Genomic DNA, 27,239 nt, shown 5'->3' on the forward strand with positions numbered 1-27,239 from the left:
TAAATATTTATAATACTGCCCCTTTAAAAGGCTGGAACTGCAGCACCTCCCCTTTCACACAGAGGATTATGTCATCATGGTTTCCCCCAGACTCTGGACAAATGATGCTGGGAGTCGCTCAGAGGGATTTTTTTCTCCTATATCGCTCTCTCCTGGCATTTGCTCTCTCCATTAGTGAGGTGACAGTGGCTGGGGGAACGGATGCACTGTCTCCATCTTTTCTCTCTTTCTCTCTCTCTCTCTCTCTCTCTCTCTCTCTCTCTCTCTCTCTCTCTCTCTCTCTCTCTCTCTCTCTCTCTCTCTCTCCTCAGCTAATTCTAACAGCAGGGATGTAGTCCTCTGTCTCTTTCAAACTTCAGCACCGGCTATGCTGTGAACTCCTTGGTGACCGCTGTTGATTATTTTGGGACCTTTTTCTTCTCTTGCTCTTCACTGAGCTTGTTTGAGAGGATCTATACCTTAATGAGTTTGGAAGGGGAGGTGTTTGATTTCGCTCTATATCCTGGTGGAACTACGGGACCATGGCCATGAAGGAAACCATTCTGCCCATCACCGAGGTGTCCGCCCCGGCCCCGCCCCCGAACCCAGAGGTGGTGGAGCTAAATGTGGGTGGCCAGGTGTACGTCACCAAGCGCTCTACCCTGGTCAGTGTGCCCGACACCACCCTGCATGCCATGTTCGCCCGGTGCCCACCGCTGGAGCTGCCGAGGGACAGCCGAGGTCGATTCTTCATCGACCGCGATGGCTTCCTGTTCCGCTACGTGCTGGACTTCCTGCGAGACCGCCAGCTGGTGCTGCCCGACCACTTTCCCGAGCGCGAGCGTCTGCAGCGGGAGGCTGAGCACTTCCAGCTGGGCGAGCTGCTGCGCCTCCTGGGGCCCCGCGTAGGTTCCAAGCAGGGCTCCATGAACGATGAGGGCTGCCACAGCGACATCGAGGAGAGCTCGCAAAGCAGCGAGTACCCCACAGGTCGAACCTCGACTTCCTCAGACAAGAGGTCAGGGTTCATCACCATCGGCTACAGGGGCTCCTACACTACAGTGCGAGACAACCAAGCCGACGCCAAGTTCCGACGCGTGGCACGGATCATGGTGTGCGGACGCATCGCCCTGGCCAAAGAGGTGTTTGGGGAAACACTGAACGAGAGCCGGGACCCCGACAGGCCGCCGGAGAAGTATACTTCGCGTTTTTACCTCAAGTTCACCTACCTGGAGCAGGCATTTGACCGGCTTTCTGAGGTGGGCTTTACAATGGTGGCGTGTAACTCCACGGGAACAGCCGCTTTTGTCAACCAGTACAGGGACGACAAAATCTGGAGCAGCTACACGGAGTACATCTTCTTCAGTAAGTGACTTCTCACCCATTCATTAACATACATATTGGATAGGTGGGTCCAACATGTTTTCTCAGGTTTTAGAAGTATTGTGTAACATTTTTCTTTACATTTGGAAAGATTGAACGAATTGCCTACCTTTTCTGACTTGGATTGTACATGCTATTGAAGGTAAATAATAGCCTTCTCGCTCTGTGGTTCAAAGTAATCCCATTACCAGCTTCTGCACTTTCCTTGAGAATACCCTTCCTGTGTGGTCCAGCAATGACGGCCCCTGACCCCGGCAAACATGGATGCTAGAGTCAGCATGGGTTTGAACACGGGCCCACTGCCCTTTGACTCACCCTTCCCCGTCTTTCAAACACTGTTCTATCTCTTCAATAAAGCTCATAAATTACGTAAAGAATGTGGGACTGCCCCACCCTCCCTGGTTCTCTCATCAGTTGGAAATGTTTTCCAAATCACAGCAGGTAGGTAAAAGAGAGAATAGATTAAAGGGAAAGGTGTGTGAGAGTAACATACAGTTTCATTGTAAGAAGAATGATTGAAGGACCAAAAACTTCTTGAGGGCTGTAGATACAGTGCAATTGGAAAGTATTCAGACCCCTTGACTTTTTCCACATTTTGGAAATTTCTGTAAATCTATTAAACATTTTAAACTGAAATATCATGTTTACATAAGTATTCAGACCCTATAATCAGTACTTTTTTGATATGCCTTCGGCAGCAATTTGACAGCCTCGAGTTTTCTTGGGTATGATGTTACAAGCTTGGCACACCTGTATTTGGGGAGATTCTCCCATTCTTCTCTGCAGATCCCCTCAAGCTATGTCAGGTTGGATGGGGAGCGTGGCTGCATAGCTACTTTCAGGTATCTCCAGGAATGTTCGATCGGGTTCAAGTCCGGGTTCTGGCTGGGCCACTCAATGACATTCAGAGACTTGTCCCGAAGCCAATCCTGCGCTGTCTTGGCTGTGTGCTTAGGGTCATTGTCCTGTTGGAATGTGAATCTTAGCCCCATTCTGAGGTCCTGAGAGCTCTGGAGGAGGTTTTCATCAAGGATCTCTTTGCACTTTGCTCTGTTCATCTTTCCCTTGATCCTGACTAGTTTATCCCTCCCTGCCACTGAAAAACATCCCCACAGTATGATGCTGCCATCACCACCATGCTTCACTGTAGGGATGGTGCCAGGTTTCCTCCAGGCATGACGCTTGGCATTCAGGCCAAAGAGTTCAATCTTGGTTTCATTAGACCAGAGAATCTTGTTTCATGATCTGAGAGTCATTTAGGTGCCTTTTGGCAAACTTCAAGCAGGCTGTCATGTGCCTTTTACTGAGGAGTTGCTTCCGTCTGGCCAGTCAACCATAAAGGCCTGATTGGTGGAGTGCTGCAGAGATGGTTGTCCTGCTGGAAGGTTCATGGTCAGAGGAACTCTGGAGCTCTGTCAGAGTGACCATCGGGTTCATGGTCACCTCCCTGACTGCGGTCATCTCTTGGAAGAGTCTTGGGGGTTCCAAACTTTTCCATTTAAGAATTATGGATGTCAATGTGTTCTTGGGGACCTTCAATGCTGCAGAAATGTTTTGGTCCCTGTCCCAAGATCTGTGCCTCGACACAATCCTGTCTCAGAGCTCTACGGACAATTCCTTCAACCTCATGGCTTGTTTATTTTAGTCTGACATGCACTGTCAACCATGGGACCTTATATAGACAGGTGTGTGCCTTTCCAAATCATGTCCAATCAATTGAATTTACCACAAGTGGACTCCAATCAAGTCGTAGAAACATCTCAAGAATGATCAATGGAAACAGGATGCACCTGAGCTCAATTTTGAATCTCATAGGAAAGCGTCTGAATAGTTACAGGGACTTGCAAAAGTATTCATCCCCCTTGGAGCTTTTCCTATTTTGTTGAATTACAACATGTAATTTAAATGGATTTTTATTTGGATTTCATGTATTGGACATTTTAAAAAATGTCCAAGTTGGTGAAGTGGAATGAAAAAAAACGGAAAAGTGGTGCGTGTATATGTATTCACCCCCTTTGCTGTGAAGCCCCGAAATAAGATCTGGTGCAACTTATTACCTTCAGAAGTCACATAATTAGTTAGATTGCACACAGGTGGGCTTTAATTAAGTGTCACATGATCTGTCACATGATCTCAGTATATATACACCTGTTCTGAAAGCTCCCAGAGTCTGCAACACCACTAAGCAAGAGGAACCACCAAGCAAGTGACACCATGAAGCTCTCCAAATAGGTCAGGGACAAAGTTGTGGAGAAGTACAAATCAGTGTTGGGTTATAAAACATATACGAAACTTTGAACATCCCACGGAACATCATTAAATCCATTGATAAAAAATATGGCACCACAACAAACTTGCCAAGAGAGGGCTGCCCAACAAAACTCACAGGACAGGCAAGGAGGGCATTTATCAGAGAGGCAACAAAGAGACCAAAGATAACCATGAAGGAGCTACAAAGCTCCACAGCGGACATTGGAGTATCTGACCATATGATCACTTTAAGCTGTACACTCCACAGAGCTGGGCTTTACGAAAGAGTGGCCAGAAAAAAAGACATTGCTTAAAGAAAAAAAATAAGCAAACATGTTTGGTGTTCGCCAAAAGCCATGTGGGAGACTACCCAACCATATGGAAAAAGGTACAAAGGTCAGATGAGACTAAAATTGAGCTTTTTGGCAATCAAGGAAAACGCTATGTCTGGTGTAAACCCAACACCTCTCATGACCCCGAGAATACCATCCCCACAGTGAAGCATGGTGGTGGCAGCATCATGCTGTGTTTCATCGGCAAGGACTGGGAAACTGGTCAGATTTGAAGGAATGATGGATGGCTCTAATTACAGGGAAATTCTTGAGGGAAACCTGTTACAGTCTTCCAGAGATTTGAGACTGGGACAGAGGTTCACCTTCCAGTAGGACAATGACTTTAAGCATACTCCTAAAGCAACACTTGAGTAGTTTAATGGGAAACATTTAAATGTCTTGGAATGGCCTAGTCAAAGCCCAGACCTCAATCCAATTGAGAATATGTGGTATGACTTAAAGAGTGCTGTACACCAGCAGAAACCATCCAACTTGAAGGAGCTGGAGCAGTTTTGCCTTGAAGAACGGGTAAAAATCCCAGTGGCTAGATGTGCCAAGCTTATAGAGACATACCCCAAGAGATTTGTAGCTGTAATTGCTTTAATTGTACTTTTTTTGTCTTATTTCTGGTTCGTTTCACAATATAAAATATTTTGCATCTTCAAAGTGGTAGCCATGTTGTGTAAATAAAATGATACAAACCCCCCAAAAATCTATTTTAATTCCTGGTTCTAAGGCAACAAAATAGGAAAAATGCCAAGGGGGTGAATACTTTTGCAAGCCACTGTATGTAAATAAGGTATTTTTGTTTTCTAATTTGTCATTATGGGGTATTGTGTGTAGATTGATGAGGGGGGAAAAAACAATTTAATACATTTTAGAATAAGATTAACTTAACAAAATGTGGAAAAGTCAACGTTTTGGTATAGTGTGTCTGGGGGTGAGGTGTGAGGTGTGTCTGGGGAATAGGGAATGAAATGGGGGGGAAACAACCAAGGAAGTGCATAAGGTCAGGCAAATCTAAACAGATTGGAACAGTCTAATCAATACAAATAAATCATGAGAAATAGGGGCGTGTGTGTGTGTGTGTGTCTTTGAGTCTGCATGTGTGTTTCTATGCCTGCACAGGTGTTAATGAAGACAAAATGGCCAGTCTATATATTGACCGTATACAGTTCAAGACATTTTGCTCCCTGACTTGTCACCCTTTTTCACTCTCCCGGTCACATGTCCCTGCTGGTAACGAAGAATTTAGTCCCTTTGGACGTGAAGGCTTTGACAGGAGAGGGGGAGGCTTGATTTTGTCTGTTCATTCTAAGACGAGATGAAGAAGCACAGAATATATTTCAGTTTTGTTAATACACCACCAAGATATTATTTTGTTTCCTTTTCAAGCAATGGAGTCAGTACAAGATCAATGACATTTACAACAGAATACACAGTTAGATTTTTTTATGGAGTAAAATTCTTGAAATAGACCAATGGAGAATGAGTCCAAACCGTTGCTAACATTCAAGAAAAAAGATAGTTTGTGAAAAGTAGCTCTATCATGCCAAGATATGGCAGAGAGGGCTCAGAGGCATCGTCTAAAAATCTTCCATGGGAGGTGTTTTATTTTTAAGGAAGCACAGATGCCAACATAACACATGGAGAGTATGCGAGAACACTCCATTGGTGGGGGGTGACATATCTGACATATCAATGCATCTTACCCCACTCCCTGTGAAGGCACATGGTACTGTTTAACACTTTTGAAAGTGCTAGAGGGTGTGAATATGCAGGGGGGTAATGGATGGGGTGACGAAGCAAAAGTGCATCCGAGGAACTCGAGGTCAACGGTAGCCGCTGACAAATGCCTGTCTGGCTCAGAGGTTGAGGAGGCTGTTTCGATTGGGTTATTTTCATCTAAACTTTTCCTCCTCTCGATGGACGTGTTGGCAGTGTTGTACACACTTCTCACTTCTCTCCGCTGAAGGTGATCCGCCTGTGTGATCCTGCTTGGGTCTTGCATAATTCATTAGCTTCTCTGCAACATGGCATTGTATTGATATTTATGAGGGATCAAGCTTTAATTCCTGTGCGATGTTGGAACATCACTGCCATAACAAGCAGATTTTCCCCCTGTTGAATACAGTATAAGCATTGAGCTGCTATTATGCTTAAAGATCAGCTAACTCCTCAACATGTGTGTTAATTGCATTCTGTTGTTGTTCTAAAGATAATTTGATACACTTTTCACGACATGAAAATGCTAGATAAGCCTATAGGTACCATAGTGGCATGTTACAGAATATTAAATTACAACAATAGCGTAATAAAAATGAATCATTTATATTATATTTATATTATATTAACCATGTAAAAAAAAAGTTGTGCAGGCACATTGTTTGTTGGCACATTATGAATATACTGTATTTATGCTTCAAATGTATTCTATACTACAATATCCAATTCAACACAGATATACAGTACATTCGGAAAGTATTCAGACCCCTTGACTTTTTCAAAATGTTCTTACGTTGCAGCCTTATTCTAAAATTGAAAAAACTGAGATATCTAATTTACATCCTGTTTGCATCCTATTTGCATCCTGTTTCCATTGTTCATCCTTGAGATGTTTCGATTACTTGATTGGAGTCCACCTGTAGTAAATTCAAATGATTGGACATTATTTGGAAAGGTGTGCCTCCAACAGTTGACAGTGCAGTGACAGTGGCCTCTATCATTCTTAAATGGAAGAAGTTTGGAACCACAAAGACTCTTCCTAAAGCTGGCCGCCCGGCCAAACAGAGCAATTGGGGGAGAAGGGCCTTGATTAGGGAAGTGACCAAGAACCTGATGGTCACTCTGACACAGCTCTAGAGTTTCTCTGTGGCGATGGGAGAACCTTCCAGCAGGACAACCATCTCTGCAGCACTCCACCAATCAGGCCTTTATGGTAGTGGCCAGATGGAAGCCACTCCTCAGTAAAAGGCATATGACAGACCATGACAGCCCACTTGAAGTTTGCCAAAAGGCACATTAACCCTTGTGTAGTCTTAACATTCTGTATACTCCCCTTGTCTTAAGGGTACAAAAAATGATCAGCCTACACTAAACCCCTAAACTGAAGCAGCTAAATTGAATTTTAAACCCCAAATCTATTTTGCATGAAAACAACCTGTCATTCATCACAAACTTTGTGAATATCTGGGTTTTCCCTCTTCACAATGCGGAAAGACTGCATTTAATCAGTGGACACCACTCATTTTTATTACAACACACCTGACATAATTGTTTTCTTTACTAAAGTAGAGGTTTATTATTATTATTATTGCTAAAGGTACGGCATAGGTGTAAACATACATTTTTTTTAGCAAGAGATAGCACTTGTATAGCCTAAGAAAGTAGCAGAAATGTGCAGAAAGTAGTTTTGAATGCATTTTATTGAAGGGAAACAATAAGTCTTAAACATTTTTGGCAACATCGTGAAATATTCCTATAAACTGTACAATGAGGAATTCTACTACAAAATACTAGTCTTCTTCCATTTTTTAACCATTGCCCCCACCCACAAGGTGTGGGTGAATGGAAAAAACTCCCCAAAAGAGAAGAATGGGAAAAACTCCCCAAATACAGGTGTGCCAAGCTTGTAGCATTATACCCAAGAAGACTTGAGGCTGTAAACGCTGGCAAAGTTTCTTCAACAAAGTACTGAGTAAAGGGTCTGAATACTTTGCCAACATTTCTAAAAACCTGTTTTTAAGTCATCATTATGGGGTGTGTGTAGAATTATGAGATTGAAAAAACAATTTAATCCATTTTAGAATAAGGCTGTAACATAAGAAAATGTGGAAAAGGTCAAGGAGCCTGAATACTTTCCTAATGCACTGTATTAGCTCTAAACTTGCTCTGTATAGATCATTTATGGAAAAGGTGGTGATTGGTCCCTTTCCAGCTTGACATTTAATGGCAAGAAAAGTCTAAAAAGACAAGAGAGACAATTTTGTCTAAGATATATACTGACCATACAAAACATTAAGAACACCTTCCTAATATTGAGTTGCACCCCCTTTTGCCATCAGAACAGCCTCAATTCATTGGGGCAATGACTCTACAAGGTGTTGAAAGCATCCCACAGGCCCATTTTGACTCCAATGTTTCCACAGTTGTGTCAAGTTGGCTGGATGTCCTTTGGGTGGTGGACCACTCATGATACACACTGGAAATTGTTGAGTGTGAAAAACCCAGCAGCATTGCAGTTCTTGACACAAACCAGTGTGCCGTTCACCTACCACCATACCCTGTTAAAAGGCATTTAAATATTTTGTCTTGCCCATTCACCCTTTGAATGGCACACATACACACCCCATGTCTCAATTGTCTCAAGGCTTAAAAATCCTTCTTTAACCTGTCTCCTCCCCTTCATCTACTCTGATTGGAGTGGATTTAACAAGTGACATCAATAAGGGATCATAGCTTTCACCTGGTCAGTCTATGTGGAAAGAGCAGGTCTTCTTCATGTTTTGTACACTAAACGTAAAATTAAACTAGGAAGCAATGACCATGATGTCGAACAGCTCCATTTAACCATGTTAAAGAGATACTGCGAGATTCTGGCAACCTAGCCTCTAGCTTACCCCACCGTACCTGTAGACGTCCATTCATTAACACTAGTCAGCATTGCCTTGTGTAACTACCTCTACCTTCCTTCGTACTGCACCCAGAGACATACAAATAGTATCCAAGAGTTCATCTGAGTCTAGGTAAGTAGAAAAGCTTAATTGACAGAATATCGCAGTATCACTTTAAAAGCTTTACATTTTCCAAACCATTAAGTTTAGCATTTACCAGACTTGAAAGCATTCAATAAGAAAGCTTTTTCCAACACTGAAACATCCATCCCAACTCAGGCATTATAGACTTGTAGCCTTTATTCCTGAACCAGACTGCAACACCTTACTATTCCCCTTACCATGCCCCTTACCATGCCCCTTACCATGACTCTTACCATGTCCCTTTCCATGCCCCTTACCATGACTCTTACCATGTCCCTTACCATGACTCTTACCATGTCCCTTTCCATGCCCCTTACCATGACTCTTACCATGTCCCTTACCATGCCCCTTACCATGACTCTTACCATGTCCCTTTCCATGCCCCTTACCATGACTCTTACCATGTCCCTTACCATGCACCTTACCATGCATTAATACATTATACATGCTGTTATGGTTTAGCAATTTCACAATTTGTTTCTCAGACCCAAAATATTGATTGCCAATGTCTCTGGTCTGAAGAAGGTCAATAGACAGAAACGTTGGCAATAAACTAGAATACATATGTGAAATTGTGCAATATTTTGTGTGCAGTATTGCAATATTTGTGCCATATTGTTTTATTTTGAATCATGCTCCATGCTCCAGCATAATGCAAACTTATTCTTGACATTGTATTCTTAGATAAAACGCATAGGCTTTTCAAGAGCTTGGTTCTATCTGCATTTTTGTCAACATTTAGTAACTGACATAGCCTCGTTCTGTTCTATGTTCTCTACCTATATAGTACTCTAAATACCCCAATTGATGTTATTAAGGTCAAAATAATAATAGATAAAAATAGCTGACACCATTCAAACCAATGAGGGTTTGGAATTTTAAAGACAATTATCTCATTATCATCTTTTTGCAGACATAACCGTTTAGTCTAGCTCCCCTTTATTTGGTTGTAGATTTTCCTCATACACTCTGCTATCTCACAGAGACTTTGCACATACGAACACACACACACACACACACACACACACACACACACACACACACTTTTGCTCAACAAATCATCATGTTCAATTACTTCTGAGGAGGTAAACATCTTTGCCAGGGATATACAGGGAGTGAAAACCCCTAGTCGGTCCCTATCACAGCCCATTGTTATCTACAACCCTACATATACTGCACACTGCGAACAGTTCTCAAATCTGTTCTCAAATATGTACTGCACATTAGGCCTATGTTCTTCAGCTATATTAATGTCCTTCATTTTATCATTGATATGTCTTCAACACATTTATTTTCAATACAGTTTGGGTGGTTAGAGTTCTTGTTTGATTCATAGTCCTGAAGAGTCTGCTAGCAAAGTTCCAACAAGAAGAAAAAATAATTCCCTCACATCAGAGATGTCAGTTAAAGGAGGAATGACGCACCAGATGTTTTCAGACCTTAAACATTTTGAGATAAGCCCACGTTCCAGGCCATGTGTTGTGTTGATTCAGCTATATGCTCAATCTCCAAATCAATGGAAAAGATGAGCACCACATATCTCCAGATTTTATTTGGTGCATAGCTGCATCTACACTATTGATGGTGTGGGACGTGGGTTCATCATGATGGTGTGGGACCTGGGTTCATCATGATGGTGTGGGACATGGGTTCATCATGATGGTGTGTGACGTGGGTTCGTCATGATGGTGTGGGACGTGGGTTCGTCATGATGGTGTGGGACGTGGGTTCATCATGATGGTGTGGGACCTGGGTTCATCATGATGGTGAGGGACGTGGGTTCATCATGATGGTGTGAGACATGGGTTCATCATGATGGCATGGGACATGGGTTCCTCACGATGGCATGGGACCTGGGTTCATCACGATGGCATGGGACCTGGGTTCATCATGACAGCAGACTACTTTTGGGGTCTAAAAGCATCTTACAAACTGTGATTTTGGAATGTTAAGTCGATTTAAGACAAACAGAAAAACAAAATGTTAATCTATTGCCTTATGGTCTGAGTTTTGCAGAGCGCATCCTAGAACTGTCGTGACACAGTACGATTTGCATGTAGATTTTATTTTGATACTCATTTTTTTTCTGCCATGCCAAGCAAAACGCCAACAAACACCGACCTAGAGGCATGACAGAGAAGGTTGTTTTATGCAGTGACATTCTTCAACATAACCGTTATTGATTGAGAGGGTAATCGTTTAAATGTCACAGATGCAACCCTGGGACAATGACAAATGTGGTGGGACTCCCGGCACGACTAGCCAAATGATGGATTTCGTCTGAGGTCAGGTGACAGGCGGGCAGGCCACCAGGTGGGAAGTTGGCTTTCTCTTCCGTTCGCTCACTCCCTAAACTTCACACCATTTCCCCCGCTCATCAACATTGCGAAGTGAATGATGCATTCTCCCAAGCGTTGAATGAGATTATATGGCCGTCTTCTGTAGATAACAAACCTACAGGGTTTTTCCTGCTTTGTGTGGCAATGCGGTTTCTCAACTAAATAAGGCTTGCAATCCCTTTCATTAATTTAGATAAGCATTCAGGGTGGGCTCTGAGACAGGTAGTTGATTCTCCATGCAAAACAAATAATCCCAATTCCCAACAGCTCATTTGATTAGCTATTGTTGTCCTTTGGAATTGTCCTTGAAAGAGAGAAGGAGAACAATAGGATCGTTTATACCATGGAATTGAGAGAGAGAACAACAGGAGAGTTCTCAGCTGCATACCAAAACAAGTGTCGGAGCTGCCATTTTGCTGAACAACGAAATACCAAATTCTAATTTTAAGTCCTGGAGATTTTTATCAAGCAAACCTAAGTCTCATTAACCTAATCAACCTAAGTCTCATTAATTAGGCAGAAAGCTGTCCGATAACACGCCTGAAAGATAATGACAGTGGCGGCAGCCACTTTGCCTGTCGTTTAAGTCCAGATAGACACCAGGAATGTAAGTAGTCATGACCAAGTAGTAGAGTCATTGTGGACTCTACCGGACCATGAAAATGGACACAGATGGGGATGTTCCATGTGCAAGATTAGGAGAGGGAAGCATGAGTGAACACAATATGTTTACACCATTTCCATGTGCATTATTTCTAGGACATTGTTTTGCCCCCAGAGAGAATACTAGCTTGTGAGGCCATCTGCTCCCCCAGACTTCCACTACAACACAGGTTGTGAGCCTATGCGTGAACACATTAGTGCTTAGTGCTTTCATTGGAATTGGATGTTTACTAGCAGGATTTGAACTTGTTTCGATAGCCATTGCTACCAGAGAGTACATGTGCACATTGATTTACAGATTACAGGCGGCTTTAGTCTTTAATCTGTGTAAGATAAATGTTGGACCATAGTACTTCAAAAGTTAACTGCCACCTACCTGTCTGGAAACACCTTGCTGAGAATGTACTGCAAGTGAAATTCAAATTCTCAAATAGGAGGATAAAACCATCCTCCTCTTCCTCAATACACCAGTCTTCACTGACAGACATGTATTCAACATAATGTCTATCGTGCTGAAGTACAGAAACAACCTGTATGTTGTGCCCTAAGGCTTGGCCATGCTCCTGCTCTGTCTCTGTTTAGGCTAAAGCCATTTCCCCATGGCCATCACCGCTACAGAATCTTCATCCGTTTTTTTTATTCCATACACTTCCTTTCTTTCCCCAACTCACCCGCTGAGAGATAGGAAGACCTGCATTTCAATTATAGATTGGTATCACACTCAACTCCTTCTTTTCTCAAATCCCTTTTCACTTGACAAAGGCCAAAACCTGCTCCATTTTTTCAGTCTCTAGATGAGGCCTCTGCTTTCCCTTTTGATACTTTGCCTCTATTCAATGAATTAGTCAGGTGGACTGAACATTCTGACCATCTTTAAAATCATTATATCTCTATATTTGTGTTCTTTATTCCTGCTATAGAAGTCTGTTATCTACAATTTTTTCATGTCATATCTCTTTATTTCAACCATTACGCAAATGTAATTACTGTGATATATTATCCACAATATTTCTTTCAAAACATTCACTTCATCCCAAATCTCAAACACAATGTTTTTATTTATTTTAACCCATATTTTACCCTTAGTTGACTGAGAACCCATTCTCATTTACAGCAACGACCTAGGGAATAGTTACTGGGGAGACGAGGGGAGATGAATAAGCTAATTGGAAGCTGGGGATGATTAGGTGACCATGATGGTATAAGGGTCAGATTGGGAATTTAGCCAGTGGTTAACGCTCCTACTCTTACGATAAGTGCCATGTGATCTTTAGTGACCAAAGAGAGTCAGGACACTCCTTTAACTTCCCATCTGAAAGACAACACCCTACACAGGGCAATGTCCCCAATCATTGCCCTGGGACATTGTGATCTTTTTTTTATCCGAGGAAAGAGTGCCTTCTACTGGCCCTCCATTATTTTACATCTCTCAGGATGGCCAACTGTTGTACTGAGAGCATTCAGCTAAGCTTTCCTACCTTCTTATTAAGATTCACCACTGGCTTTTCAACATAATTGCACCTTTCATTCTTAGCGCACATCTACAAGTACTGTAATTTGCCTCCATTTCTTAGCTGTGCACTCAATGAAGCGTTATCGGGAGCACTTATATAATGATTTGTTCAACACTTGATTAGATAATAGATGTCTTGCTTAGCCGTTGGTGTGCTTTCTCGCATATCTCACTTGTCACCGGGGCTATTTTTGGATGCGGTGTCCATTTGTAGAAGCTGGTCTGAAAGGTTTTTAAAGTGTCAAGTGCTTCTTAACCAAGGAATCATGCTGTCATTATATGCAAATCAAGTATTATATGCATTATATTCAAATCAAGAATGACATTTTAAAGTGGAAATTACAAACTTTAGAAGACTTTTTAAACCTAGAATATACTACAAGTTTGCATTTCCCGCTGTGCAGTAAAATTTGCAGAAACAAAAGGGATCAAATTAAGATCCTACATCTGTACTATGAATCACTGACTTGTATTATTGTACTTATGTGATTATCAAACCTTTCACCAACCTTTTATCTACCTTTGGCCCATAATTAGCTGAGTCAGTGCTGTTCCTCAAAGTTACAAAACAAATTGGCCTACCATTTTATTTTTATGTCCTTTACATTCTCAATGTCCCAATGTCATCGGAGAAGGGCGGTGGCATCAGTTGTCCTATTTCAATACTGACTGATACCCACCTGGTTAGCCTGTCTCCACTGTCCCCAGGGCTCAATGATTATTGTGCAACCCTGACAAAGACTGTCCCAGAGAATCGATCTGAAACACGAAGACTCAGCAGGGAGTTATATGGGAGAGCTATAGGAAACAAGACCCTTTATTGGGAGGGTTGAGATTGGACTCAGTTCAATAGCAGATCACCAGTTTGTCCTTGGATGTGAATCTCGGACACTTTGATTTAGGTGTGGTTTTGTACGTATTGCTGTAACACTGTTCTGATTGACATGACAGCTGTCCTTTCCTATTAAGATAACCCTATGTCCTAAAGCATGAGACTAAATAAACAGTTGAATGATTGTTTTCATTGGTTGTGGTAGTGTTATTAGGTTTTACTATGTGTTATGCAAGCTTTACCAAGGTGTTGTATTACCTTACTGACAGCGTTAGGAAAGCCATATGCAAACATATCAAGTGTTACAGAAGTAGCTAAAATGTGTCAGTTGGCCCAAAATATTATTCTCATGGCTGAGTTTTTATCAAACCTGCTATAGAAATATCTATGCGTCTTTGATTACATGCACTATATTTTATTTTACACTTCAGTCATTTAGCAGATGCTCTTATCCAGAGGTGCATTCAACCACAGTAGCCAGTAGGTAAAACAATCATTTAATAAAAACTTTAATCAAAATAGCTGCTATCCAATAACACTACTGCCTATGCACATACTACTCTTGTTCAGAAAACTGGAACATCTACCGTAGAGTGCTCTACTTGCTATTAATTACAGTACCACAAACCATTCTGCATTTTTATTTGAGTTATATGAAGGTATGTTAACACTCTATGTTCCTGATTTAATACTGTAATGTGGTTTTGATTGAACAGCATCCCTAAGCCTTATCGAGATAGACTACCATCTGCTTCAGAGAGTGTGCCAAGATCCTTCAAGAACCATCCCACACAAAAGCCCATTGATGACTGCTTGGCTGTACAGTAATAGAGGCTTTCTCTTAGTGAGGTAGTAAACCTTGATTTCTCTATTCACCTGAACTCCACTTGTCCCTATTGAAAAGCGAGGACGGCACATTTTCTGAAGGGATAATTTTGTCTGTCACCCAAATGGCTTCCTATTCCCTACATAGTGGACTACTTTTGACAGGGGCCCTATGGGCTACACATAGGGCATAGGATGCCATTTCTGACAAAGCCTTTGTCGAACAAGATGGAAGAGGTGAAGAAGAACTCAAAGGGAGGGCCTTACTCCTCTTATGACATGCTATTCGTCTAATGGAGTTGCATTTTCTCCTCTGATGTACTGGCTCTAACTCTACTGGACACTCTATTAGCTTGACTTTAGTTGTCTAAGCATTGAGAGTAAGTTATTTATGCTCTATTTTCAAATCAGATGGGAGACAGTGGGACAGAACATTCTCTGCTTTTTTAAAGGCCCAGGGAACGTTCTACATCGACTGACCCTCTCTGCAGTCTATTGTATTATTTTCCCGTTGGTACCAGTGAGAGCAGAGAAAGACGGTAAAACCAAATCTGGCAACGATTCGATTCAATTAAAAAATTGCTGAGAGAGACAGAGAGAGAGAGAGAGAGAGATATTAACCATGTGCCATAGGCTATAGTTGAGCAGATGTGTTTGTAGGATTTCCACATATGGGCAGGGTTGGGTAGATTACTTTATAAATGTTACAATTTACCTGTCCAAAATTGTAATTGGTAACGTAACTTTTGGATTACCCAAACTCAGTAACGTAATCTGATTACATTCTGTTACTTTTAGATTACAACCACAATCTGTAAGGCGCAAAAAGCGAAATGAAAGATCAGCAGTGTGATTCACATTAATGCACTATGTAGATATCAATAATAAGTGATATCCCTGTCGCCGTAGACTAAACCACGGCTGTCATCCTTACCTCTAAGTGTTTATTCAAATTGGATAATCTTTGGATGCCGACAGCATTCGCACCATTGGAAGACATAGCTTGGACTGTAGCCTACAAAAGCCTATACCTGCTCTTGTCCTGTGATCCATCAAACACATTTGGTGTGTCATCATAGTGGTCCCTGACTTGTGGTCAGACTCGCTCAGGTGGAACAAACTTAAACTTGCGCCTTTTTTGAATGCTGATTTGAATGTCATTGAGAAAACAGAGAAGGGTAATAAAAAAAAAATCGGAATTTACAAGTAATCCTCAAAGTAATCATCTAGTTTAAAAAAGTATCTGTAATCTGATTACAATATTTTTGCTGGTAATTTAACGGATTACAGTTACCGTTTTTTTGCATTCCATTACATGTAATCCGTTACTCCCCAACCCTGCATATGGGGAACCTATTTTAGCAGGGTCCAATTTTTGGGGGGTATATTATGATTAACTTGGATTAGCTAACGTGCCACTGGAACACAGGAGTGATGGTTGCTGATAATGGGCCTCTGTTAAAATTAAAAATCAGCTGTAAAAAAATCAACATAAAATTGGTCAGAAATACAGTTTTATTGCTTCTTTAATCAGAAGAACAGTTTTCAGCTGTGCTACCATAATTGCAAAAGGGTTTTCTATTGCTCAATTAGACCTTTTTAAAATGATAAACGTGCCATTGGAACACAGGAGTGATGGTTGCTGATAATGGGCCTCTGTACGCCTATGTAGATATTCCATAAAAATATATGCCTTTTCCAGCTACAATAGTCATTTACAACATTAACAATGTCTACACTGTATTTCTGATCAATTTGGTGTTATTTTAAATGGACAAAACAATAGATTTTCTTTCAAAAACAAGGACATTTCTAAGTGACCCCAAACTTTTGAACGGTAGTGTATATACCCTGCTCAAAAAAATAAAGGGAACACTAAAATAACACATCCTAGATCTGAATGAATGAAATATTCTTATTAAATACTTTTTTCTTTACATAGTTGAATGTGCTGACAACAAAATCACACAAAAATTATCAATGGAAATAAAATTTATCAACCCATGGAGGTCTGGATTTGGAGTCACACTCAAAATTAAAGTGGAAAACCACACTACAGGCTGATCCAACTTTGATTTAATGTCCTTAAAACAAGTCAAAATGAGGCTCAGTAGTGTGTGTGGCCTCCACGTGCCTGTATGACCTCCCTACAACACCTGGGCATGCTCCTGATGAGGTGGTGGATGGTCTCCTGAGGGATCTCCTCCCAGACCTGGGCTAAAGCATCCGCCAACTCCTGGACAGTCTGTGGTGCAACAGACCACAGACTGGTGGTCTGTGGATGGAGCGAGACATGATGTCCCAGATGTGCTCAATTGGATTCAGGTCTGGGGAACGGGCGGGCCAGTCCATAGCATCAAAGCCTTCCTCTTGCAGGAACTGCTGACACACTCCAGCTACATGAGGTCTAGCATTGTCTTGCATTAGGAGGAACCCAGGGCCAACTGCACCAGCATATGGTCTCACAAGGGGTCTGAGGATCTCATCTCGGTACCTAATGGCAGTCAGGCTACCTCTGGCGAGCACATGGAGGGCTGTGCGATCCCCCAAAGAAATGCCACCCCACACCATGGCTGACCCACCGCCAAACCGGTCATGCTGGAGGATGTTGCAGGCAGCAGAACATTCTCCACAGTGTCTCCAGACTCTGTCACGTCTGTCACATGTGCTCAGTGTGAACCTGCTTTCATCTGTGAAGAGCACAGAGTGCCAGTGGCGAATTTGCCAATCTTGGTGTTCTCTGGCAAATGCCAAACGTCCTGCACGGTGTTGGGCTGTAAGCACAACCCCCTCCTGTGGATGTCGGGCCCTCATACCACCCTCATGGAGTCTGTTTCTGACCGTTTGAGCAGACACATACACATTTGCGGCCTGCTGGAGGTCATTTTGCAGGGCTCTGGCAGTGCTCCTCCTGCTCCTCTTTGCACAAAGGCAGAGGTAGCGGTCCTGCTGCTGGGTTGTTGCCCTCCTACTGCCTCCTCCACGTCTCCTGATGTACTGGCCTGTCTCCTGGTAGCGCCTCCATGCTCTGGACACTACGCTGACAGACACAGCAAACCTTCTTGCCACAGCTCGCATTGATGTGCCATCCTGGATGAGCTGCACTACCTGAGCCACTTGTGTGGGTTGTAGACTCCGTCTCATGCTACCACTAGAGTGAAAGCACCGCCAGCATTCAAAAGAGACCAAAACATCAGCCAGGAAGCATGGGAACTGAGAAGTGGTCTGTGGTCACCACCTGCAGAACCAGTCCTTTATTGGGGGTGTCTTGCTAATTGCCTATAATTTCCACCTGTTGTCTATTCCATTTGCACAACAGCATGTGAAATGTATTGTCAATCAGTGTTGCTTCCTAAGTGGACAGTTTGATTTCACAGAAGTGTGATTGACTTGGAGTTACATTGTGTTGTTTCAGTGTTCCCTTTTTTTTGAGCAGTGTATATAGAGTAGGCTACTATATACATTTTCCGGTGGCACACTGACTCACCTAATGATGAAGATGAAGCCATAGGCACCGACGTCCTCATCATGGCAATAGCCTAACTCAAAATAAGCTACTTTGAAAAACAGTGCTGCTGTTGATTCAAAATGGTTTCCATTGGTTCGATTATTAGTCTTCTCTATTCGGCAGCATTTGCTTTTAAAACTATGTTTTTCGCACAATTGTATTTAGAAATTTACAAAAGGAAAACTGCAGCCACAACCGACCATACACATATAATCCATAGATGGCAGTTCCCATTCAAATCAAGACTGGCAGGCGTTGCTCGTGTACCCATGAGTTTAACAGTCAAAGTGCCAGGGTAAGAGGTTACAAATCCTTCTATGGATTATATCTCTATAGCCACAACACAGCAAGCTGTTCTATATTTGGCTTGCCTACTTCCCAAATTGCAGCCTTCTCAACTGTAGGCATACTGCTGACTGCCAAGATAAAGGAAAGACTTGAGTAAATTAAGGATACAAAGTATATGTTATGGAATGGGGTGCATTTCCTGGCATGGTTTAAGGCCACTTGTAGAATTTTTGCCAAGGCTCATTGAAGCTGTTCTGGCAGCTCGTGGTGGCCGAACACCCTATTAAGACACTTGGTGTTCCCTTTATTTTGGTAGTTACCTCTATGGTCTTGTGATACAATTTAATCCACAGTCATTTTTGGGGGAGAAAGCCCCTGCATTAGCATGTGTATCAGAGAAAAAGAGAGCTGTAATTCCCAGTTTTTCTTGAGGTAGAAACATCTCTCTCCACACTAAGAAACTACATTGTGGGATGAGTGATCTAGGATCTAAATACTATGTCATGCGTTTCTGTGGCAGAGGCAGTCTTTGTGAATTGTAGTCACTCAGGATTCCATGATGTGTGGCGTCCCTGGGAGCTGGGCTGCTGTTCCTATTAGTGAGATAGTAAACCAAATTGGAAGCCTTTGCATTACGATGCCTTTGAGGTAAATGGGCATGCTGTGACCCACACAAACCCCAAGGGTGGCTGACATTTGAACACAAGCCACCGCTGCTGTTGTTTATGTAGATAATTGTTGTGTTGTTTTTGTTTAGATGTGCAGTGGGTAGCGGGGGTGTAGTAGCGTTATCTCTGTATGTTTAATATTTGAGACATATTGTACACAGACATAATTGGGATTGCTGAAATGCTGCCTCATGTTCTGATGCTATAAAACCAGGAGTTGTATTTAATCAAAACCATTCTACAACAAACCTGCTCTGTGGGACATCACAAAATACCTATGCTACAAAAAGACACCCTTTTACTGTCAGCATTAGTTATTTCAAATCAAATCAAATCAAATCAAATGTATTTATATAGCCCTTCGTACATCAGCTGATATCTCAAAGTGCTGTACAAAAACCCAGCCTAAAACCCCAAACAGCAAGCAATGCAGGTGTAGAAGCACGGTGGCTAGGAAAAACTCCCTAGAAAGGCCAAAACCTAGGAAGAAACCTAGAGAGGAACCAGGCTATGTGGGGTGGCCAGTCCTCTTCTGGCTGTGCCGGGTGGAGATTATAACAGAACATGGTCAAGATGTTCAAATGTTCATAAATGACCAGCATGGTCGAATAATAATAAGGCAGAACAGTTTAAACTGGAGCAGCAGCACGGCCAGGTGGACTGGGGACAGCAAGGAGTCATCATGTCAGGTAGTCCTGGGGCATGGTCCTAGGGCTCAGGTCCTCCGAGAGAGAGAAAGAGAGAAGGAGAGAATTAGAGAACGCACACTTAGATTCACACAGGACACCGAATAGGACAGGAGAAGTACTCCAGATATAACAAACTGACCCTAGCCCCCCGACACATAAACTACTGCAGCATAAATACTGGAGGCTGAGACAGGAGGGGTCAGGAGACACTGTGGCCCCATCCGAGGACACCCCCGGACAGGGCCAAACAGAAAGGATATAACCCCACCCACTTTGCCAAAGCACAGCCCCCACACCACTAGAGGGATATCTTTATCGTTATTTCACCTCATAAACATGCTCTAATTTATCACAATTAAGCTAATTAGCGAAATATGAGGCTCAGTAAGATTTCTATTTTCCTGCTGTGAAAATGGGATTGATTTTTAGCCCATTTCTGATGACATTTGCCTAATAAACTCCTCTTTTGACCATAGCAACAGCTTCAGCAGAAGAATCCAGTTGATGAAATAGCTAGGCCTGCCCACCTGATGTTATGTTCTGATAAGCAATCTCAGAGACTGTCATGATTGACAACATCCTATAAAAATGAAAGCTGCAGCAAGATAACCATCCATCTCTCTCACATCTTACTGTCAATCATCTTTCACTGTGTTAAATTGGTGGGAGTCGCTAACTGCCGCGACAGTATGAAGCTTTGGTAACCATTACGAGATTTGGTTCAGCTTTAAATGACGTTCAGGTTTTAAACGCTTCATGAAGCCTTCATAAGTGCTACATGAATGTGTTACAAAGCATCTATAACCGTACAGTAGGTCATGCTCTATAAAAGGTTTATAAATGTGGAATAAATATGTGACATAACCATCAATGTCAAATGTGACATAACCCACTGCTTAATAAAGGCTTTATAAATCATGTTAAACTGATGCTTCACAAAGCATTTATTACCTTGTCATGCATCTTGGTAAAGCATTGCAATACCAGGATAGTGGGTTAGATTCCCGGGACCACCCATGTGTAAAAATGTATGCACCCTTGACTGTAAGTCGATTTGGATAAATGTAATTGTATTACTCTAAACCCTTTCTAGGTTGGCCCAACCTCTTTCCCTCTTGGGTGCATAGTCAATATTGGACTTGACCTCAACTTACAACAAAATGCTGCGCGGCAGTTTGACACGCACTCTAAAGTGCAGTCATGCACAGCAAAAAACATTGGTAGGGCCCTTTCAAATCTGTATTTATCTTTTGCATAATTCCATTTTTTCCCATATTCTCCTTTTGTTTTTCCAGGTTTCGAATTTTCAGTTTTTTCCATTTTTTTCACACTTTTTTTAATAGAAAAACAACATATTTGGATATTCTTGGATTTTCTGTGTTCACAGCAATGCTTAAATCAAAACAGGTGACCACTTTTGAGGTCTGGGAAAAATCTAAGAAACGTTGATTTTTGCTTGTAGCTGCCTTTGTTTCAGTGTGCATGCCCTGTTTGGTTAGCGGTGTTTCGATAGCGCAGTAAACTCACATATAATGAGCTAGCAAATCAAATGCCCACTTGTGGTGCCACTGGACAGTGACAAACTAGTAAATAAACCTTCATTTGTTGTCATTTAAATTTGTTTGTAGTATTTATATGTGTTGAGTTAGATTACAAAGCTACCTCAATCGTTAGATCAAATAATTTTGGTGACTTCACAGCAATTGCTAGCTAGCTAACAGGCCTGACAACTTTCTTTGTTGTTAGGTTGGAACCAACATGCAGTACCTCCAGCAGGCAGAGAAGCAAGAACCAATTGTCAGCCAGCTCAGGGACAAGCTACACTATTCACAGTGTAATATTCAATGTAATTGCATTAGTGGACTTTTTTAAACTGAATGTATTTGTATTGTTTAAAAAAGAAGAAATAAAAGGAAATATGGTTTAAACTGGTCTTTAATATTTATTTATTTGAGCAGTTAATGATAATTCCTTTAGACTTTATAGTAAGCACAGTGCCACGTGATATAGAATCTTTATGGATGTGTTATGAATGACCGAATGTGTCTCATTTCAAACAAAGTATTAATGGACACCACGTAAAGTGTCGATAAATAGGCTTTTAACGTTCTGCTGATTTCTGAAGGTTCTCTCATGATCAACAGGTTACTGTGGTGTGTGAGAGGTATTTAGATGGGTTGATGGACCTGCAAAGTGTGTGTGTGTATGTGTGTGTTTCGGAACCAAGATGATTTGAACAGTCCAATCTGAGACTATTCCTCTGCTGTTCCCATGCTGGAGACCAGGGCTTGATTACAACCCGTTAACAATGGTGCCAACAGTTTGTGGCTGATCTTTCAGCGGGGGAGTGGGTGAATGTGTCAAAGACCTGTCTGGGCCCAGGACCCCACGGTATGGCTTGTTATATTGTTGTGTCAAAGACCTGACTGGGTCCAACACTCCATGGTAGCGCTCGTTATAATGTTGTCAAAGACCTGACTGGGTCCAGTAGTGCACAGTATGGCTCGTTTTTGTTTTGTGCGTGGTTGTGTGCTGAGGAACATGTAACTTGGTTCCAGAAGAAAGACACTTACAAATGATTTTAGATTAGGGGCCTTCATCAAGGTAAGTGTTTCTTGGTGTAACGTCGTCTCCAGGCTATTGCACACACAGTAGATACTATAAGCCTTGGATATCAACCATTCAAAGTTGACCATAGTGAGAGTGACCATTGAATTCTGTAGGAGTGACCTTACTGAGTAAAGTATTTGTCATTGTCACTACTTAACACAGTCAAAAAGTCATAATTATTGCTAAACCCTGCCCACTTCAACAATTTATCTTCTTAAAATGTTATTTTAAACCTAACCCTAACTCATGAAGACCTTGTTTGATGTGTTGGTCAACCAGCCCTTCCGCGCATTTGGGCAGAAGTGTCTGGGAACGAGATTAGGTGTCATGTGACTATGAACCCTTTATAAAGCATGACATACAGTTATAGATGCTTTGCAGCACATTTATGTAGTGCTTAGGAAGGCTTTATGAAGCCTTTATAAGCTGAACGTCCTTCAAAGTGGGACCAGAGATTCATAGGCCCCCTATGTATGCATTCATAAAGCCTTTATAGCAGCAACATAAGACATTTATCTGCCATAGGCTGGAATTAATATTATGAACAATGGCAAAAGATGTCATGAAGCTTGTTATGATGTGTGCTATAGATGACAGGCACATCTGTTGTCAAATGCTGGTATGTCTTATAAAACTGTTATAAAGGCTTTATGGATGTTTACATTGGGGGCCTATAACACATTAACAAGCAGTAAGTATGTATGGTTATGTATGGCAATCAATAGTCAACAGTATTAATGAGTGGCTCATTTCTTGCTCCCAGGATCATCTTATGTAGTCAGCTAGCCGGCAAATCTTATGTCACGCTGAGCTGATTTAGAACCCAGTAAGGGGCGTGCTTGCTGAGGTCTAATGGACTCCTGGTACCCTCAGACCTGGAGCTTGCAATTTTATCACCAATCAGAGGCAGTGTTTTATTGACAGGCCAACCGGAGAACTGGGCAGCTCTCGGATACTATTTAGGAAAAATAAACAACAAACAATGTTATTTAAGTGATTTATTTATTTTCTACAAATGTGTATTTCAATGTTTTTACAGTAAATTACAGTGCATAATCAGCTGACAATGAAAATGTTGCGTGACATTATCTATTTATTATTTTCTGCAACTGTGATGTTTTGGTCAAAAACATTTCAACGTACTATGGGTAGGCAATTATTTTGTAATGCACTGTACTATGCTTCAATGGTTTTAAAGCAATGGTCCTTCCTCAATGGTTGACTTCTTCAAAATGCATCAATTGATTCATGCAGTATAGAGTAACTGCAAATGATGGAGAACATAGTTCCTGGTTCAATCTTTAGCAGTTGTTGCTGAGGAAGCTGTTTGTCACAGCCAGGGAGCAAAGGCCAACTGCTCTCACTGCTTGCAACTCAGCTGAACTCCTTTTAGTTTAACATACTGACTTAACACTTGGGTGCACTTTTTAGTGCTCCACTGACAGGGATTTCATGCTGGGTGCTGAGAGCCGTTAGCCTTCTTACTGTAACCGTTCTTGTTAATGCCTTGGGTCTGCAGCGTGCGGAGAGAGAGGGAGAGAGATTGGCTCAGCTAAGAGCATTTCTCATTACATTAGCTTGTTGCCTGACTAACTGTTGTGGTCGTGTTTCCAACTAGTGGAAGAATGGGCACATATTATCTCATGTTCTTACAATGCAAGACTGGAAGATTTAAGATAGCCAACACAAAAGCCCACTAAAGTTGTGAAAAGTGTCCCCCATAACGACTACTACTGTGTGGAGAAATCTATCGAGGATGTTTTTGTTTGTTTTGTTTTTCCCCGTGGGACACTTTGCAGCTACATCGTACAATCATGTCTGTTTCTCAGATAGCAGAGGATTTATTATGGGGGACACTTTGCAGCTACATCGTACAATCATGTCTGTTTCTCAGATAGCAGAGGATGTATTATGGGGGACACTTTGCAGCTACATCGTACAATCATGTCTGTTTCTCAGATAGCAGAGGATGTATTATGGGGGACACTTTGCAGCTACATCGTACAATCATGTCTCTTTCTCAGATAGCAGAGGATGTATTATGGGGGACACTTTGCAGCTACATCGTACAATCATGTCTCTTTCTCAGATAGCAGAGGATGTATTGTGGGGGACACTTTGCAGCTACATCATACAATCATGTCTGTTTCTCAGAGAGCAGAGGATGTATTATGGGGGACACCGCAGCTACATCATACAATCATGTCTGTTTCTCAGAGAGCAGAGGATGTATTATGGGGGACACTGCAGCTACATCGTACAATCATGTCTGTTTCTCAGATAGCAGCGGAGGTATTATGGGGGACACTGCAGCTACATCGTACAATCATGTATTTTTCTCAGATAGCAGAGGATGTATTATGGGGGACACTGCAGCTACATCGTACAATCATGTCTCTTTCTCAGATAGCAGCGGAGGTATTATGGGGGACACTGCAGCTACATCGTACAATCATGTATTTTTCTCAGATAGCAGAGGATGTATTATGGGGGACACTTTGCAGCTACATCGTACAATCATGTCTCTTTCTCAGATAGCAGCGGAGGTATTATGGGGGACACTGCAGCTACATCGTACAATCATGTATTTTTCTCAGATAGCAGAGGATGTATTATGGGGGACACTTTTATCTACGTCGTACAGTCATGTCTGTGTCTCACTATTTTTGTCTCTCACTCAGATCTTTTTTTTCTGAAATGTATTTGCATACATTGATTTAAGTAGTTTATGGAAAATATGAAAGATTGTGCATAGATAGAATGTATGCCAAATAGTCAAGACCTTGGATAGCTGCATTTCTGACAGTGTTTCCTTAACCTATCATGGTTTAGCCCCAGCTGTTCCACTTATTTGATCTATTCCAGTAATACTGTAGCACACCTGATTCAACAGGTCAACAAATTCACAAGATGAATCAGGTGTGCATGTACTGTATTGTATTCTACTGTATTGTAATAGTTCAAATAAGTGGAAAAGCTGTGGGCACTCATGGAGAAATTAGGGGAAAACAGCAGCATGTCATACACATGTGCTCCCACTCGGTGTCTCAAGATGTGACTGACCTTGTTTCTCTGCTGTTTGTTTGGCAGGGCCGGCATTGAAGACCGTCTCCCCCAAGCAAGACTGTGAGGAGCGCAAGCAGGACAAACTGGGCACTGACAAGGGCAGCGAGAGCGGCACATCCCTCAACGAGCTCTCCACCTCCAGCTCCGAGACCCACTCCGAGGCCACCTCACCCCAGGATGGTCCCAACCTGGGTGGGGGAGGCGGCGGGGGATCCGTGGCCCCCTGTGGAGCCCTCCAGTCCGTCTCCCGGCAGCCCAGCACTCTCACCCTGGGGCGACCCTCCAAGAAGGGCTCGTCAGTGCAGTGGATGCAGCTGCCGGATAAGCGACGCAACAGCGAGCTCTTCCAGTCGCTGATGGGGCGTGAGGGCGGCCTGAGTAGGAAGAAGAACACGGAAAGACCCAGTGCAGAGGAAGAGATGAAGCAGTGCATCCAGGACTTTAACAACATCAAAATCCCACAGGCTTTCCCTGAGCGCAAGAGGCAGTGGCAGTCCGAACTACTCCAAAAGTACGGTCTATAGGGGCCACTTTCTATTCCCATTCCCATTCCACATGTGGTAGCCATCTTTGTTTGGATTCCCTCCATTTTGTCTGGTTTAAGTGCTATGATTCCTCCAAAATGTCTGACAATACAAATTAAGTTAAAAGGATCATCAACCAACTGTTGTTTTTGTGAAGGGAAGCCAGGTTGGTAAGCACATGCATTTCAGGGGCATGTTAAAAGAAGCACAGCGGATATCCCCTTTTCTGGTATGTTGTCTCTTAAATTCTAAATTGCAATGTAGATTTCTCATACAAGCCTCAAAAGTAAAAACTGTGTGACTATGTGAAAAGTATTTTGGCTAATTTCTTTCTTTGACACCTTCAGTGACATTCCCACTACCCTCCCTTTGGAATGGATTCAAATAGTTGTGAATGTAGATGAATGTTGTTAACGAATAAGAAAAAATTGATATACTGTATACCACTAAAGACTTAATTACAATTTATTGAATTATCTACAGAGAGAGAATTATATGTGTTCGACATGTGAATTGTTTAAGAAGTTTTGTATTTCCAGATAGTGGGAAGAGTGGAATATGTCCATTCAGTATCTACCATGGATGTCCTTTGGTGTGTTTACTGTTGTTGTCCATGGTCAATGTGTGAGTAACAAGGTTTATTGATTTTTTTTTTTAGAATAATTCTACCATAAAATATAATATCATGTTATGACACTTTTCAGTCCAGGAACAGGCTTGATCAGTGTCAAGGAAACCATCTCTTCATGTAAAAATCCTTCAGTGCCGGGCTAAGAACGGTGAAGATGATTTCTTACAATCACTCTAGATATATAATATTGTGTGCTGAGGGCCAAGCCTTTTTTATACAGTGTTAACTCCAATCCGCTTTCTCTTGCTCACCCAATAACTTATGGAATTGACTAAAAAAAAGCTGATTACCGAGCAATGGAAAAGTCTGTTTTCTGTCATTCCCTCTTTGTTGAAAATCATTTATCTAATAAAAGTGTTGAGTAAAGATGAAAAAGCCGCTG

At 42.0% G+C, this 27,239-nt stretch overlaps 1 protein-coding gene across 1 annotated transcript; it reads left to right on the forward strand.

Moving 5' to 3' along the window:
• On the forward strand, positions 1–27,232 carry LOC110488954 (BTB/POZ domain-containing protein KCTD8-like). The gene is made up of 2 exons (XM_021561446.2): positions 1–1,344; positions 25,727–27,232. The coding sequence occupies exons 1-2, from the start codon at positions 522–524 to the stop codon at positions 26,224–26,226; spliced, it is 1,323 nt and encodes a 440-aa protein (XP_021417121.1). The 5' UTR covers positions 1–521; the 3' UTR covers positions 26,227–27,232.
• Positions 27,233–27,239: the final 7 nt, after the last annotated feature.

The sequence above is a fragment of the Oncorhynchus mykiss genome, chromosome 14 (assembly GCF_013265735.2).
Source record: "Oncorhynchus mykiss isolate Arlee chromosome 14, USDA_OmykA_1.1, whole genome shotgun sequence".
Lineage (NCBI taxonomy): Eukaryota > Metazoa > Chordata > Actinopteri > Salmoniformes > Salmonidae > Oncorhynchus > Oncorhynchus mykiss.